The sequence below is a fragment of the Tachypleus tridentatus genome, chromosome 8, assembly GCF_004210375.1.
Source record: "Tachypleus tridentatus isolate NWPU-2018 chromosome 8, ASM421037v1, whole genome shotgun sequence".
Lineage (NCBI taxonomy): Eukaryota > Metazoa > Arthropoda > Merostomata > Xiphosura > Limulidae > Tachypleus > Tachypleus tridentatus.
The window spans coordinates 74,918,990-74,935,277 of record NC_134832.1 but is presented as its reverse complement, the minus strand read 5'-3'; the positions used below and the strand labels follow the sequence as shown (position 1 = coordinate 74,935,277).

The window sequence follows — 16,288 nt, the reverse complement described above, 5'->3', positions numbered from 1 at the left end:
CTTATATGTTCTGTGTAGCAGCTCCTTTATTGCCTCCGTCAGTGGTAATGCATAAAACTGAATCCACGATAACTTTCTCCTGTTAATGTGTCAATTATAATCATGCTTTGAAAAGGCGTTCACAGTGTAACAGTTGTTGTTGTAAGAAATGGCTTGTATAAATTGTCCTTCGCCTACTTCTGTGTTTGTTGTGTACCAGCCGGCCTAATAAACTTTGGATTAAGCGAAACGCATTGTCGGTAATGTCTATAATGAACGTAGTGCAGTTAAAATACTGTTATTGCACACTCTTCTAATTTTGAAATTCCCCAAAGACTAGATAAAGAATGTAGTGTTAGAAAAGATAAAAGTCTGTCCTACCAATAACGTTTTATGAAATTTCTAATAAATTTCAAAACATTACACATTCTTTTTGTTATATGAATCCATATATTTCACTGTTTTTCTTTTCCGAAGTGAGAAAATATTTGTTGAAAGATTCTTCACGTCAACGCACAAAGCAATCACGACTTTGGACTCAACAGGAAGTGAAAACCTTATCAATAGATGACAATACTCAAGAGGGCGTTTGAAATCCTGATCATTAAAGTCGTATTTGTTATCGCGAGACTTTGATATTATTTGTTAACTATTCTATAAAGAAAGTGATCTGTTTACGCGTTTATGTTTTCCGATGTATTGTAGTGTAGTTTGGTTTTGAATTAATGACTTAACACTAGTTATAAATATATAGCCTTTATATATTAAATAAGCTTGCCATTTTACGATGCATTAAGCTGTATAATATTAATACTAATAGGTTTATTATGTACTTCGAGTTTTGTTATTGATTGTTTGTTTGGTGTGGATACTTGAACTCGGTTGAAATTTGAACCCTTAACTAAATAAATGGCTTCGAAATTTTCATCAGATAAGCTCCCATTAATTGGAGAGGAACTTGTTGGTTTCAGTAAAGAATATTTCCCAGCGACTCAGACATGCCAAACTCGAAGCTCGTCAAAAAAGCTGAAAATAAGTATTCTTATTATTCTTCTGATGTTGATGCCCTTGGTATATTTTATATTAATGAGTATGGATGATTTCAGTTTTCAGTCTAGACTTGCAGAAAAACCTGTAACAGTTGTTGTTATTGCAGGCCTTGAAGAAGAATCTGCACAGATTAATAGCTCATACACTAGCTTATTTTTAAACAAAATTCAGACTATTTTTTTTACAGTTAAAACCTTCACCCATGTTTTTATGTTTGTTTTGAGTAAAACTAGTGAAAAACATTTCATAGAGCAGGAAGAAAACTCTGTATCAATGATTCAGGTGACACCTCATCTATCAAATGAGCTTCAATGTACAGGTGTTTCTGACTTAGAAAAATTTGACTGTTTCCCAGACCTTGGAGTTAATGAAACTGCTTGTGTTGCACGTGGCTGCTGTTGGAAACCTATTGAAAGCCATTCTTTATCAAGTAAAAATGTACCATTGAATACTCCATATTGCTATTACCCTGCAAATTATAAAGGATATTGTTTTCAATCATCTAGAAAAACCCCAACTCGGACACAGGCATACTTTAAAAGAAAAACTCCCTCAGGGTTTACTAATGATATAAAAGAAATTGAAGTAGATATCATAAGTTATGATGATCAGAGACTACGAATTAAGGTATGAATATAAATTAGAAATGTTATAGCTATTGACTGTTTTATAATTATTTGTGTTTTCAGAAAGTGTTTTCATCTAGATCTGTTGCTTAAACATCTGTTACAGTTGAATATCTTTTAACTTTGATACACAAAATTTCTGAGTGATAAACATTTTCCTATACTTATGTTTTACAGTGTGACAGCACTACAAGAAAAGCTGTATACTTTATATGCATTGTGTACTATTAGCTTATGGTAGCAGAGGGACAAAGCTTTTCACATTAAGGAGAATCTATGAATATTATAAATGTTATATTCTGTGATAGTTCCTATTTAATTTATGGTGATGACAGTGGAATAATTATTAAGTTGGATAAGTTTGTAGATTTTATTCTTACATTAAGGCTTTAGAGATTTTATTACTAATGTACTTTAGTAAGTAATAAAGATTTTATACAGGTTTGAGGAGATCAATGGTTCACTTTACTATTTTATAATATTCTAGTCAGACTTCACTTGAAATATTGGATTCAGTTTTAATCACCTTATTTCAAGAAGTGTTGAGTTGTTGGAGGATTATCTGGGTAGTTAACCTGATTAATCAAAGTTACATTTAAATTAATTAATGTCATGAAAATGTTGAATTGATTAAAATTTTTCCAATTAATATTGCTTCCAAATATGCCAACTGTCTAAGTGAAATATTGCCATTAGGATTCCTGATTAATTCAGTGTTGTTCAGTGTTGTCACAATTTATGAAAATAATCAACTAACTAAAATTAGTTGATAGCACTATAATATTCTATAGTATTCCAACTACTGAAGAATTATGTGAGAATAATCACTTAAGTATTATCAATGAATGAACCTGTTTATCTTTTAAGTATAGTTTGTGTGATATTGAGATCACCATATGATTGCTGATATTTTAGATCACGTTTACATTACTACTAAATAACGTACTTTATCAGCTAGAACATTAAACATGACATATTTTATGCCTTGTAAGATGTTACATTGTGGAACATGCACCCTGATTTTGGAAAGACAATTCTAAGAAAAAACATATTTTGACTTGGCAACCAACATCTTGAGTAGCCTTGACTTTTTTCAACTTACTGAGTAAATACAGTCAAATGCATTATATTCTTCACAGTGTATTGATGATAATAGTTAAATTGAATGTTTTATGCTATTAAAAACAGTTGTAATTTGTCAGTAATGAGATTACAATCTGTATGAGAGGCCATTTTGAATAAATGACCTTAATCCATCATCTTGCCTTAACCCATTATTTTTGTCTTGGAAGATGCCTAAGGTATTTTTAAACAAAAAAATGCATCTCACAAGGTGTGAAATATGGTAAGTCTACTGGATTCAATGTTACCTTTCAAAATAAATCAGCAACCAAGTTTCAAGTTGGTACTTTGTATAACAGCAGGAAGATTATTGTGGTTGTGAAGCCTTATATTGAGTGCTGTGGGAAGCTGTGTGTTGTAAACACTGAGTGATTAAATATGTTTGTAGTAACATGATATTCTGTTGTGCAGTTGAAATAGTGTATTTGTTTGTGATATTTGTCTCCTAGGTTAAGCTATAACTCATGAAAAAATGTCAGTTTGTTATTGGGTTTGACAATAACTTTATTTTCAAATTGTAAACTTGACATTTTTTATCAAATAATTAATTATTTCCTCTCTTCAGTGTTTATCCATTACAAATAGGCTTTTAGTTGAAATGGTAGGAATGTATTTAGTTTCTCTTATGATACATATAATCAGATCAATTTTTTTTACTTGAAATATCAATTGTCTAGCTATGTGGACCTCAAATTTTATATTTGAATAAATTTTCTCTTTGGTACTGAATGTAAACCATTCTGATGGGCCAGTTGACCTTGTTTTAATTGTATATCAGGAAATACTGTATTTCTGTTTAAAGCCTTTATGCTTGGAAGTTGCTTGTACTTTTAGCTTGAATAATTACTGCTCTATTTCAGTAACTGTATACACATCTAGAATAACTTTGTAATAACTTAAGATTATTTACTAATTCAAAGATAAGGAACTTCATTAGACTATGATCATAAAACCAAACTTCTAATGAAATACATTAAATTTTATTGTAGTTTGATATTTTTCACACATTTGATAGCAGTTTGTTATAGAACATTTAAAGATTCATTCTTATAATTTACATAATTAAATTACTAATTTGAAGTTGACTATTTTTTATCTAAATATAAGCTATGTAATGTGGTATTTAAATTAAATGTACTAAGTACATAACACATTTATAAATTGAAATATTGCATGATAGAAATTTTTCTCATTTCCATTATATTTAATACATATATGTATGCACACACAGTATTCATACTTCTGTTGTTTAAAGTATGCTGTATGTTTATGTTATAATCTAGAAAGTACTGTGTTCAGTATGGTCCAGATTACTATTAAGTAATTAATGTATACACCTGTAAACTACATAAATATTTGTCAATTTCTAGGTTACTGATCCATCCAGAAAACGGTTTGTGGTTCCAATCCCAGAGATTCCTAATAAAGAAGAAGGCTTTTCCCCTGCTTACCAAGTTCATCTTAACACCACTACAGGTGTATTAAAAGTGACAAGGAAACAGAAAGGGACTGTCATGTAAGTGAGATTTGTTGCCTCTTGTTTCTGTGAACTTTATTTGACTATGAAGCTCAAAAAAACAGTTTATTGTAAAGGAGAGGAACAAAAGCTATATATATATCACAGAAATGTGAGGGATGAATTGATTGCAGGTAAAGAATAGAGATTAAAAATGAGCTGAAAACTTGAAGGAACAGAACATTGGTGAAAAGATAATAAATAAACAACACATATATAAGCAATAGTTAAATTAGAAACTTGAATTCAAAGTCTTATTTTCAAAAAATTTATGCAAACAATTATGGAAATAAGAAAAGGAATTAGAGGTGAACCCAATTCTAATAACAATTATATATGTGAAATAAGATAAATGATTACTGAATTGTAAAAACAAGTATATGTGGCTAAAATGAAAGAAATAGTTGTGTAGATAAAACATAAAATTTAAGGTAAAGATGGCTTAGAATCCAACAGAAACAATTATTTACATTAAAACAAGTTTACAAAAATGTAAGAGACCTAAGCATTTTTTATGAATGTGTAGTTGAGTAACGTAATGAAGAGGTAGGAAACACAGTCTTGAATATTAATTGTTGTGGTTTAAGCTCTGGAAGAATTAAAACAGAATAATGATAAAGAAACTGTTCTCTGAGCATAAAGCAGGAGTTATGTAAATATCACTTGAAAGTAATTGTTATACAGGATTTAAGTACATTATATTAATATGATTTTGAATATGTAAATTAGCAAGTCACATGACAATTAAATCTGATATAAATTTATGTTCAGAAGACATTTATCAGAATTGCATTTTAGCATAGATTGCTTTTAGGAAAGGTATGTAACAGCTCTCTCTGACATTAAATATTCATACACTCTGGTCATAAAGATGTATTCAGATTGGAAATTTAGAATTTCCAATACAGAGATATCTCTTGCACTTAAGAGCATTGAGAAGCAATGGAATGCAGATCAAGTTGGAGTTAGAAGCCTGCATCATGTAACCAGCTGTGATAACCAAAATGTTTACATCCTTTAATAGGTGCAAATCCACAAAGGTTAGTGGCAAAAGTCAAGGCACATGCCTAAACAACAGTACATAATATATTCAGGAATTATCTCCATTTGGAAATGAGGCAAACAGAGTATTGGTTTACCAAGATAAGAATTCCAATCATACCTTCTGTTCAACTTTTGTATATCTCAAGTAGCTGCTGCATGAAATCTGTATTTATGGTATTCCATGTTAAGATATGCCAGTCAAGTTACTTGCGACAGTGAATAGACTTTTGAGAACTGTATGGATTAACAACTAAAGCATTATTCATGGATTTGTTTGATGTCTTGTGCAACATATATTTATTTATATAAGTAACAGATGATAAGAAAAGTCAATCTAAGAACAGTTATCTAGTTTAATAAAAGCCTAGAAATGGTAAGGTGAAAATTGTATGTATTGGCAAATAAAGGGAAAATTGCGTAATTGCAGAAAAGGAAACTAAAGAAGACATGAAAATGCTCAGAATAGTGTGTGTATGTATTACAGATATGAAAATTAAAAATAACTACTAAGGCAAAAACACAAGGATTAGAATTTAATTAGTATTAATATCAGTTTCACGAGAGTGGTTTTATGGGTGAAGGAAAAGAACTTGTAATTGGTGTGAAAATTTTCAGAACCAGTTATTTTGTTAATAAATAAGGAAAATTAAAGTTAATTGGAAACTTTCAAGAACAAGTATCTGAACATGTATAGGTAAAAGAAAAAAACTGAAGTTAACTATTGAAACAAACAGCTTTATGTGTGTAAGGACAAGAACTATAGGTAACAACAACAAAAATAGCTGTATAGGTATTTATGGTACTTACTGTCAGTTTTGCAATGCATAAAGTTGTATTGTGTTAGTTTATAGAAAAATAGAAGATAATGTGAATAAATATATTTTTACTTAATGAATATTACAAAAAACATAGATCATACAGCATTAGTTTATGTGTACTCTAATTTAAAGGTGTGTTTATTCTATACTGTTATGTTTATGGGTGTGTATATTTAAATAACTTATTGAGTATCCAAAATCATTGTTGTAAGTAAATTTAAGTGAAACAAGCTACCCCTAATTTTTATTTAAACATTTTAGATTTGATACAGACATATCAAGGCTGGTGTTTACTGACCAGTTTATTGAGTTATCTACAAGATTGGCATCACATTTTATATATGGAATTGGAGAACAGAAAGACCATTTTCTTAGACCAACTAACTGGACTCGTTACACATTATTCAATCGTGATGAAGCTCCTGTGGTAAGGCTTTTGTTATATGATTAGTTACCTATAGTCCTAAAGTAGAAGACTATTAGTTTTACAGATGTTTTGGTAATGTAATAGTGTAAACTTGTGATAAAGAAAATAAATTTAGAATAAATAATTATGCATCACAAACTTAGCAGACAGTATAGACATAATTTTAATTTTAGACTGACATTTTACAACATATAACCACAGAATATAATGTTCCTTTTAAAGTGAATATGAGTAGCAGTACTCTGAGATGAATCCTTGGTCCAGATGTTTGAAAACCAGTGTTTTTAAATCTTTGTACTGTAAAAATGTATAAAGCTCTTAAAAGGATAAACCTTCATACAGATCTCAAATTAAATGGTTTGAACATAATATAGGTACATGTAAAAGTACATTTTCTAAATAATAATTATGAATTTTAGCTCTTCATAATCTTTATACTTGTGTATACGAAAGAACAAGTATGGATTTGATGTGTGTGGATTTTCAAAAATATTTGATAAAGTGTTACATACAAAGGTTGTTAGAAAAGCTATCTCTGTAGATTTTGTGGATGGTTTACTTGTTAGAAAACTCGGTAGATGTAAGAAAGCAAAAGGCTGTCATAAATACTTTAGGCAAACTGGATTAATGTCACAAGTGATGTACTTCAGGGCTCAAATTTTTATTTTCTTCAGTGACATTATGAAAGAATGGTAAATGATATTGAAGTTATTGCTAGCTATAAGAAAGAAGGAAGCTACTTCTTTACAAAAGAATTTGGATAGTTTGGTGAATTAGACAAATATATGCAAGGTAATGTATGTGGGATATCACAACTTGAATTATGAGTATAATTTTGATGGGAATAATCTTAACATTGTTATGGAAGAAAATTATCTTGGTGTTCTGGTTGATCAATCTCTTAAGGCACATTCTGAGTACTGTGTTCAAACTTGTGCTACTTACAATAGAAAGAATAAGTGATTGTTAGAAAATTCAGAAGAGGGTTTCTAGAATGATACCTGGAATGGAAAGATTGTCTTGTGAGGATAGGATAATATTTTTAACTTGTTTTCTTTTGACAAAGAAGAATTAAGAGAAGACTCGATTGAGATGTTTAAGATTGCTAAGAAAATTGATAGAGTGTTTAATGGTGAGAATGGTAAAACTAGTGAACATAAATTTTGGCACGTTAGAAGCCATCTTCAGTTAAGATGGTTGGCATTTGATTCCTGTTTCACTTTTTGTTCATCTTGAAAAGTGTTCAAATCACCTATAAAATGATAATAAAGTTGTTTTATTACATGTAAATGTAACTGTGAAATGGGTGTGTTGTGCACTTTTATTCCATGCTGTACACCTAGGGACAATGCATAAATATGCCTTATGATGGTAATAGTGCACAATATTCTAAGTAGTCTAAAATGCTTGTTGTTCTGCATCATTTAATATCCCATACTTATTTTTGTAAGATTGTTGTTTGATAATGTTTTTAAATTTATGATACACAGATGGTCATAGCTGAAGAGAGTGCAGTTAGTTTAGTCTGGTAAGTCCAAATGAAAATGAAAGATACAATCAACAAAGAAAAAAAACCAAACTGGAACTTTGACTTATCTTCTGAGTGAGGCCTGGCATTTCCTGGTGGTTAGGACACTTGATTAAACATCTGCAGATTATGTGCTCAAACCCCCATTACCAAACACATTCAGGCATAGGGGCTTTTTATACTTATGCATTAGTATAAGAGTACCTCAAGAACTGGTGGTATCACTATTAAATTAAGAACAGCTAGTATAGATAGCCCTTATGTAGCTGCATAAAATTCAAAACAAAACAAACCATGTTCTGAACAGTACACATTAGAAGCTGTCTAGATTGACAGTAATCTGTCATGTAACAGTTATTAACAGTTGAATATACTTAGTTTTTTCCTCTACTTTGTAATGATGTCATCTGTTCTTCAAATTGCATGTAATTAACCAGAGGCTTTGCTAACTTAGCAATGTCCACCTGTATGCACAATACATTAGTTTGAGATAGCTTCAGAAGTCACCTTTATCTCAATAACCTCAATTTTGTTATTTTTAGCTTGCAATTTTTTATGCTGTTGCCTTCTGTTTAATTTTACCTTAATATAGACTTCTACTTTTATTTTCTTCAAGTTTCTACTTTTTGCAAGATTTTCCTTACTTTCGACTTCTAGCCAATTTATTACAGTTTCTGTGTTTTTTTTAAAGAGTTGCTGATGCTACTTGTTTCATCTTTGGTTTGAGTCTTCTGAGACTTGATATAGTTTCTCCTTTTAATTTTTTCTGTGGACCACCTCATTCATTCGTCTGTTGGTCATGCATTTTGTGATTGTTTTAGGAGAGTAAGAACACAGTTGGTGGGGTTATTTCACCAATGAACCATTTTATTAGCCACAAATATTTTAATTCCTAATTTGAGCACAGGTTTTTTTGTTTTTGTAATTTTTCATCTAGATTTGTAATATTTCAAGTATATAGTTAAGATAAACTGATTTGCATTCTGTTTGACCTAACAAGAATTATTAATTGCACATTTTGCTACTTTTTATGACTAAATCTTTCATGGTTTGACATTTTTGTTTCTGAACAAATACTTCCCTCCTCTAACAATATAAGCTAATCTTATTCATTGCTGCAATCTTCATGCAAATATTTTTATTATGCATGTTACAAGCCTTCAACCACCACCCCTCTTGGAATAAAATGATTCCAACATATGTCTCATGCAAATCATTGAGTCATTTCTCCACCAATAAGAACATAAAACACTCATATGATACATGTGACTTCCCCTGTGCACCTCTACCAAACTCTTCTTATTTGGCAGTGTTTGCATTCAAACATCTTTGTTTCATCTTGATTAGTGTTTTAGATTGAATTTGTTCTCGAAGTGGTTTAATTTAACATACTCGTTTTTATAAAACTTTCAGGTTCAGCTACTCTTATTCTAGTTGCATTTATTTATTTCTTCAAATGCTTTTGTTGTCTAATACAACATGAGTTCTGAACTTAATGTTATCATTTCGGATGTCTTGCATTTGACAGATGCTTTACCACAAGCTGGCAACCAATTGAGAGATTTGTTTTTATTTACAAGGAAATAGAATGTTATATGGGTCAACTTTTATCTTCAAATATTGCCCTATTTCCTCTTGCACATGTGGAACCTGGTCAGGGTGATAAGGACTTTGATTACCTGTTTAAACCTCCTGACTTTCCATGCCTTCTCATACCCTTCCTGAGGATTCTGTTCACCCTTCCACATTTTTTTCAGACCTTATTTCTCAGGTATGCGACGTTTTATCCCTTTCTCCTACATCTTATGACCTGCATTCTTCATTACTGTGTGAATATACATCCTAACCTTGTTTGGTCTTCCTCCAATCCCTTGACATTTGAGTTCATGCTGATTAATTTGCCTCTAAGTTGAGTGATGGTGTTAGTATATATCATCCCCCACAGGCTTCAGATCAGTTTGCCATTGCATGTTATGAGGTTGACTGTCTCAACCAACAACCTTTAGGTTTGGTTTTACCCATTTTGGGGTCTGGCCAGTCTCCCAATTTGTCTCACCTATGACCAATTTTCCAGTCTCCATCTTACCCTCATGACTCTTTTGTGGTACCTTTCCACAATCCATCTCTTATCTGAGGCCCTTCACAGAAATCCTGAGGAATTTTCTGAGGATATCCTCACCCTCCTTACCTCTATATTGGCTTGTTTGTCACCTTCAGCTCTAGCTTTTTAAACATGGTTTATATGTTGTTGGGACCTTTTAGGATGTGATGCTATTTGATCTTGAGCTTGATTATCTTTATTTCTGAGATTTGAGTATGGCTCTGTTTGTAAGAACTTTTGTCTTTGTTACAGTACTGGAGTCCTTGGAGTCTGGATGGCATCTGTCCAGCAACAGTCTACCCTTTTATATCTGATAGCTCACTTATCTCAGTCAGAGCCAAGCATGGTGCTTATTCCAGTTTCCCATTATTTCCTTTACCTGTTCCTCCTCCTCATAGTTTTTCTTGACAACATGATACACCACCAACAGTTTTAGTGACTGTCTGGTGGGTTTGGGGACAGTGAGAACTGGACTTGCAGTCTTAATTTATCAGGGGTATCCTTTCAACATCAATGTTTGGGTTCTTCAGGTGTTGTCAGAGGGACTTGAAACTCCATTTCATACCCTACCTTTTTTGTACCAGGTTTCTGTTTCCTTCCCTTTTGCTTGAGATCCCATAACTTGCCGGTGTCTATCAGAGGCAGTACAGGACCTGCCTCACCCAATAGGCTATCACACTTTTTCAAATCACTCGCTGAGATTTTACTTATCTATTTATGATTCCAAAAAAACTGGACTGGAGACCTGTCATCTATATTTCCCATATCAGTTGTTTTGTTTGCTTCCCACATCTCACCATGAAATCCTAACTTACTTTTTATACTATAGATGAACAAGATGGATGCTTCCAATGCTTATTTGCATATCCCCATCTCTGTACAATCTCTTTCTTTTCTTTGGTTTGTATATTGAGAGGTGGTGTACCAATTTCACACCCTTCCCTTTGGGCTGGCTTCAGCTCATTATGCATTCTTTTGAGTGGTGATAGCTTTTGCTCTTCATATTGATGCTTTGGGGCTGTTTTCTATTTTTACATGGATAACTGGTTACTTCTAACTCATTCTGAACAGGAGTCAGCCAGTCATATTCATCAGTTCCTTCTCAAAGTTGTTTGAGAAGGCTGACTGATCAAACTAGAGAGGTATTTCCTGAGTTATACCCAATAACTTGTGCATTTAGGTGTTTTTTGCTACAATTACATTAAGTTAGTCCATCCTTCTGCTCTCTGGCACTGTTCTTTGAAATTTTCAGTTTGTTATGCTATGTCTGCTCCTTCACTTTTTGCATGTGAAGCTCACTGTGTTTAGGAATGTGGTCTTTTCTGACACTTCTAAACCCCTTTGGCCATGCCCACCTGTTCCCTTTAATGAACTCAGCATGATCAATGGAACTTCCATAGGATCCCTTGGATGTTCCCATTATCATTCTTCCTTCTCATGCAGACAATCTCCTTTGGTGATTAGACAGGACTCACACATCAACTGACATATCACTTTTTCCTTCTTTTCCAGATTTACATGTTTTATGGACACGCTCTTTCAGACTGGGGTGCAGGGGTTGATTATCAGGAAGCTTAGGGTCATTGATCTTTTGATGAATGGTCTTTATGTATCAATGCTTTAAAACTCCTTGCCATTTGTTGGGTCTTGGATTAAATTCTTCCCATTGCCAGACAATTTCTGGTAATGATCCATTTTGACAGTTCAGTGTTGATGGCTTACATCAGACACTAAGGGGAGGTACCTGGTATAGATCCTTCTGTTTTCATACATTGGATCTTCTATATTGGGCCCACACACAACACACTCATTTAATTGCATGTCATATCCAAGATTCTTTCATAATCTTTCTCACTCAAACAGTATTTAATCGAAAAAATGGTTTTTTCGTTCTCTTGGCTTCAGGTGGTTTTGCAATTTTTTCTTCACATCGATGCATTTACCACCACTCTTAATCACCATTTATCCTTCTTTCAGTCCTCAGGCTTGAGCTATAATGTGCTTTCATCTAGGATTGGTTATACAAATTCTTATATGTTTATCCTTCCATTAGATTGCTTCATCGCACAGGTTCTCTTATCCATGAAACTCTGTTCTGGCACCTGATCACTCCCTACTGGTTGGGTCAGCCATAGTTCCTCATTTAATCCAACTACAATTTTCCCTTCTGTATCACTTCCCTTATTACTTTACCCCCTTTGTCAACCCAGTCACCATTTTTGCATCCTGCACTTTACTTCCTCCATCTCCACACAGTTTTGTCCAGCTCTTAGTGGGAGATGTTCTTTCTCGTGTTGTGTAGCTTTTCTTTTAACTCAGTCCATTTATCCTTCCCCCTTGGACGTGTATCAGTAAAAATGGAGGTCTCTCACAAATAGGCCCAGTCTTAGGGATTTCCTGCTTCTTGTCCTATTGTTGCTGGTGTGTTACACAGCATTTCAACTGGGGATCTTCAGTCTTCTCAATTTCAGGCTATCAGGAAGCTTTATCTCATACTTTTTATCTTTCCTGTTACCACAAAGTTTTTCTCTCACCCATACATACCATGTTAATCCTTTCCTTGTGGATTCATAGACCTCATTAGCAACCTGCTTTTTCGAATTGAAATACTAATGCAATCTTCCATTTTCTTATTTCACATCTATTTGAACCTATTTCCTCACATTCTTTGTTTTATCTATCCCTTAAAGCGTACTTCCCTCTCCTTTTGGCCTATGGGTATCAGCAATTTGCTTGTTAGCCATCAGTGTTACATGCACATTTATCACCTTACTTCTCCTTTGTTCAGATTGTTTCTTCCTTCCCATGCCTCCATTCCTTTTTGAAATAGGTTTTATGATCACCTATCACACTGTCTTGAATGGCAATGTTCTTTCAGGTCCTCCAACCCATTCAGCCATTTTCCCCCTTTCTTCTAATGGAGTTCAGGAGTTCTTATCACTTACCAGTTCTAAACTGCTAGATGGGTTTCATACAAGAAGGATATAACAGTTCAGTTCAGAGTAGGATGCTGGTATTTTGTTGGTGTAGATGATGTAATATCCTCCAATCTGTAATTAACCATACACTAGAGTGAAGTGTTAAAATGCAGTTTATCCCTTCAGTTGAAATTCCTTATCCTACCTTCTTGTGAATGTCAGTACTCAATAAACTGGTTTTGGATTTAGGGTGAACCAATCAACCTAATGCCTTATACAGGTTTTGGGCTCTTTATCTTCCTCCCTTGATTTCTTCTGTGTTGTGGGTCACAGCAGGGATACATGGAATTGTTCCAATTCTGTCCTTGGCTTTCCATTGTTCTTTCTCCTTACATGGATGTTATAGTCCTTTGGATTGTTCTGACCTGTTTCACAGTCATGGGAATTGATTTCATGTGGTAAACTTCCTTTAGATACTAGTTCAGAGTTAGTCCTGTGTTATACCGAGGAATTGGATTGTTTCTTAATTCTCTGGTTCTTGAGTTTTAGATGAAGATGGTATGATTTTTATCTTAACCTCATGAGGAAGCCAGTACGAGGAGGCTTTGGATGTAGTTGACTTATGGAATATGGTCTGCCAAACCCGAGCCACTCTGCTCCATAGGAGTCATCTTTGTTTACCCACTTTTATTATTATGGAATTGAGTTCCTATATCTGTCACCATTTGGGATCACTCTCTCTCCTATTAGGATGTGCTCCTTTCATTTTCCACACTGATTTCTTACACATTGCATGAATAGGAGAAGAGCATACTTGGATTAGAAGTGGTGCAGTCCCCCTTTTCAGATCTAATTCCCTCATCTCTGTAGGTATCCTTTAGATACGTTTGGGGGTACATCTGTGCTTCTGTTTTTAAATTGAGGTAGACATTGTTTTCAAGACTCTTCACCTGAAGCTCAGTATGAAAATCAACCTATGTTCTTAATGATATTTGGAATTTATATTTTTATATTTAATTAACTCTTTCCTAAATTATTATTTTGGCAAGACAGTTTTTAGTTGTATCTCCTTCTGATGTAATAGTTTGACCATAAACATTAGCAAGCTCCTCTCATGTACATAGTTTTCATAAAATTGTAGATTTACAATGATATGACTCTAACAGAGTCAAAATAGTGTACTTTTCATAAAAAGTGAATTGCCAGCTTTCAGGATCATGCATGTAATTTTGACATTTTTTTTCCTAACTATGTGTGAAATCATTGATATAGCATAGTTCTAAATGAGATTTGATTAGATATCTTGTATATAGTGGAATTCGTAATTCTTGTTGTTAGTAAGACACTAGTCAAATGAGCTGTGTAATGTTGAAAATTAACATCTTGCCTGCTTGATGTCCATAAATGACCAGTGGGACATTTTATTATAACAAAACTTTCTGATCTTGCCCACGAGCTTGTTATTGAAAGATGTGATAGCTTTAAGGGTAGGTTCATCTATACTTATTCTGAAATGACATAAGAAAGGAATATAATAAGTTCTATAACAAGGCTTACTTCAGCAACATTTCTGTGCTTTTTGAGAAGTCTCATTAACACTGATAAGATTGTAGAATAAGTGGCATGTAATGTGTCAAAAACTTCATCGTAGTTTTAATATAAATATTTTTTGTTAATATCAATTATGTAGGTAAATGTTTCTATATGAAAATTTTTAAAACTTTGTTTGGGAATAAACTTGTGTACCTGGTTTTTTCAATTTTTATGTTGAAAATAGTGCACACCATATCTATAGATTTATATATACTGTATGTTAGCATGCACATTTGTACAAGACCTGATGTTCTCTATGTGATTGTAAATTAAGAACCCAGTTTTAAGATTCTTCCCTTTAAATGAAACATTGACATTTTGTGAAGGTGACTTGTAGTTTGCCTTACAAGTGGTAAAATCCTGGAATGTGATATGTATACATGTGTTTATGTAGATAGTCATGTTGGTATGCTAACTTGGAAATAACCAGTAGACATATGAATATATTGTTTAATCTTTTCACGATGGATCATGGATCAAAGGCCATGTCATCATGTTTGTTGATTCGCATCCAAAATTTTATTGAACTACTATTTAATGAATTTATGTCAGTGAGTTTGGAATCAAATTGTAAATTATAATTCAAACTTTAACATTATGTATGAGTTAATTTCTTAATTTGAAAGTAAATATTAAAATAATGCATCCAAATATAAATTTTAGTGAGTCACGTGGTATATTGAATGCAACACTTCAAAATTAGATGTTTGCGACGTCAAAATACTAAGTGTATAGTTTAGTACAAATTATGAACTAATATTAACAAGCTAGAATATAAAATAAGAACCTCGTATCTTTTCATTTTACTGAGATATGGCTTATGTACTGAATCAGACATGGTGGTCCTGTTAAACTCTTCCAGTTTTTGAAATGGTTCCTTATATACTCTTACTACAGTATATGTCATGTGAATAACCAATCAACAGCTCAGAATGTCCACAGAATAGTTTTCTCCACCATTTTAATCTTTGAAAAGGCTTCCAGTCCAAGGTTTCAAGAAGGTAGGTTGTGTCTTTAGTCTGCTTGAAATTTCATATTTAATAAAATATAAGAAAACCTTAATTACTAAGCTCAATAAAATATAGTGTAATTCTATGGTATCAGCATAGTTATTTATAATTTTTATGGTTATTCAACTATATATACATAAACCTAAAAAATGTTAATATCCTCCATGTGCAAAATTTTAAAAGACTTAGCATCCTATGTCTGACAACTGAGTATATAGGCCATAGCAAGAAGATATAATTGTTTGCTTTACTTCATGATTTATTGCTCTATATTTTAAGAAAAATAAGTTTTGTAATTTATTTCTAAATAGTAATTTATCTACACACACACATATATAATGTATACTAACTGAAATGTGACTGTATGTTACAAAATACTTGTCCACTAAACATAGCCAAGACAGGGAACACTAAAGTTTAGCTTTTTGTTACTGGATATGTAACATGAGTGCACATACACCATGTCAGTGCAATTTAAGTAATGTTAGTTATGCATGAATGGAAGGTAAATATAATAAAAATGATAAATATATATGAAATATGTAGTGTTATGAGA

The 16,288-nt window shown here is 32.6% G+C and overlaps 1 protein-coding gene across 1 annotated transcript in view; it reads left to right on the top strand.

The window, feature by feature from the left end:
• The first annotated feature begins 512 nt into the window (after positions 1 to 512).
• LOC143222692 (lysosomal alpha-glucosidase-like) overlaps positions 513 to 16,288 on the top strand; it is a 52,011-nt gene continuing 36,235 nt past the window's right edge. Inside the window, exons 1-3 of the mRNA XM_076449538.1 lie at positions 513 to 1,656; positions 4,148 to 4,293; positions 6,417 to 6,582. Coding sequence (XP_076305653.1) covers positions 889 to 1,656; positions 4,148 to 4,293; positions 6,417 to 6,582 — 1,080 coding nt within the window. The 5' untranslated portion in view covers positions 513 to 888. The remainder of the gene's footprint in view (positions 1,657 to 4,147; positions 4,294 to 6,416; positions 6,583 to 16,288) is intronic.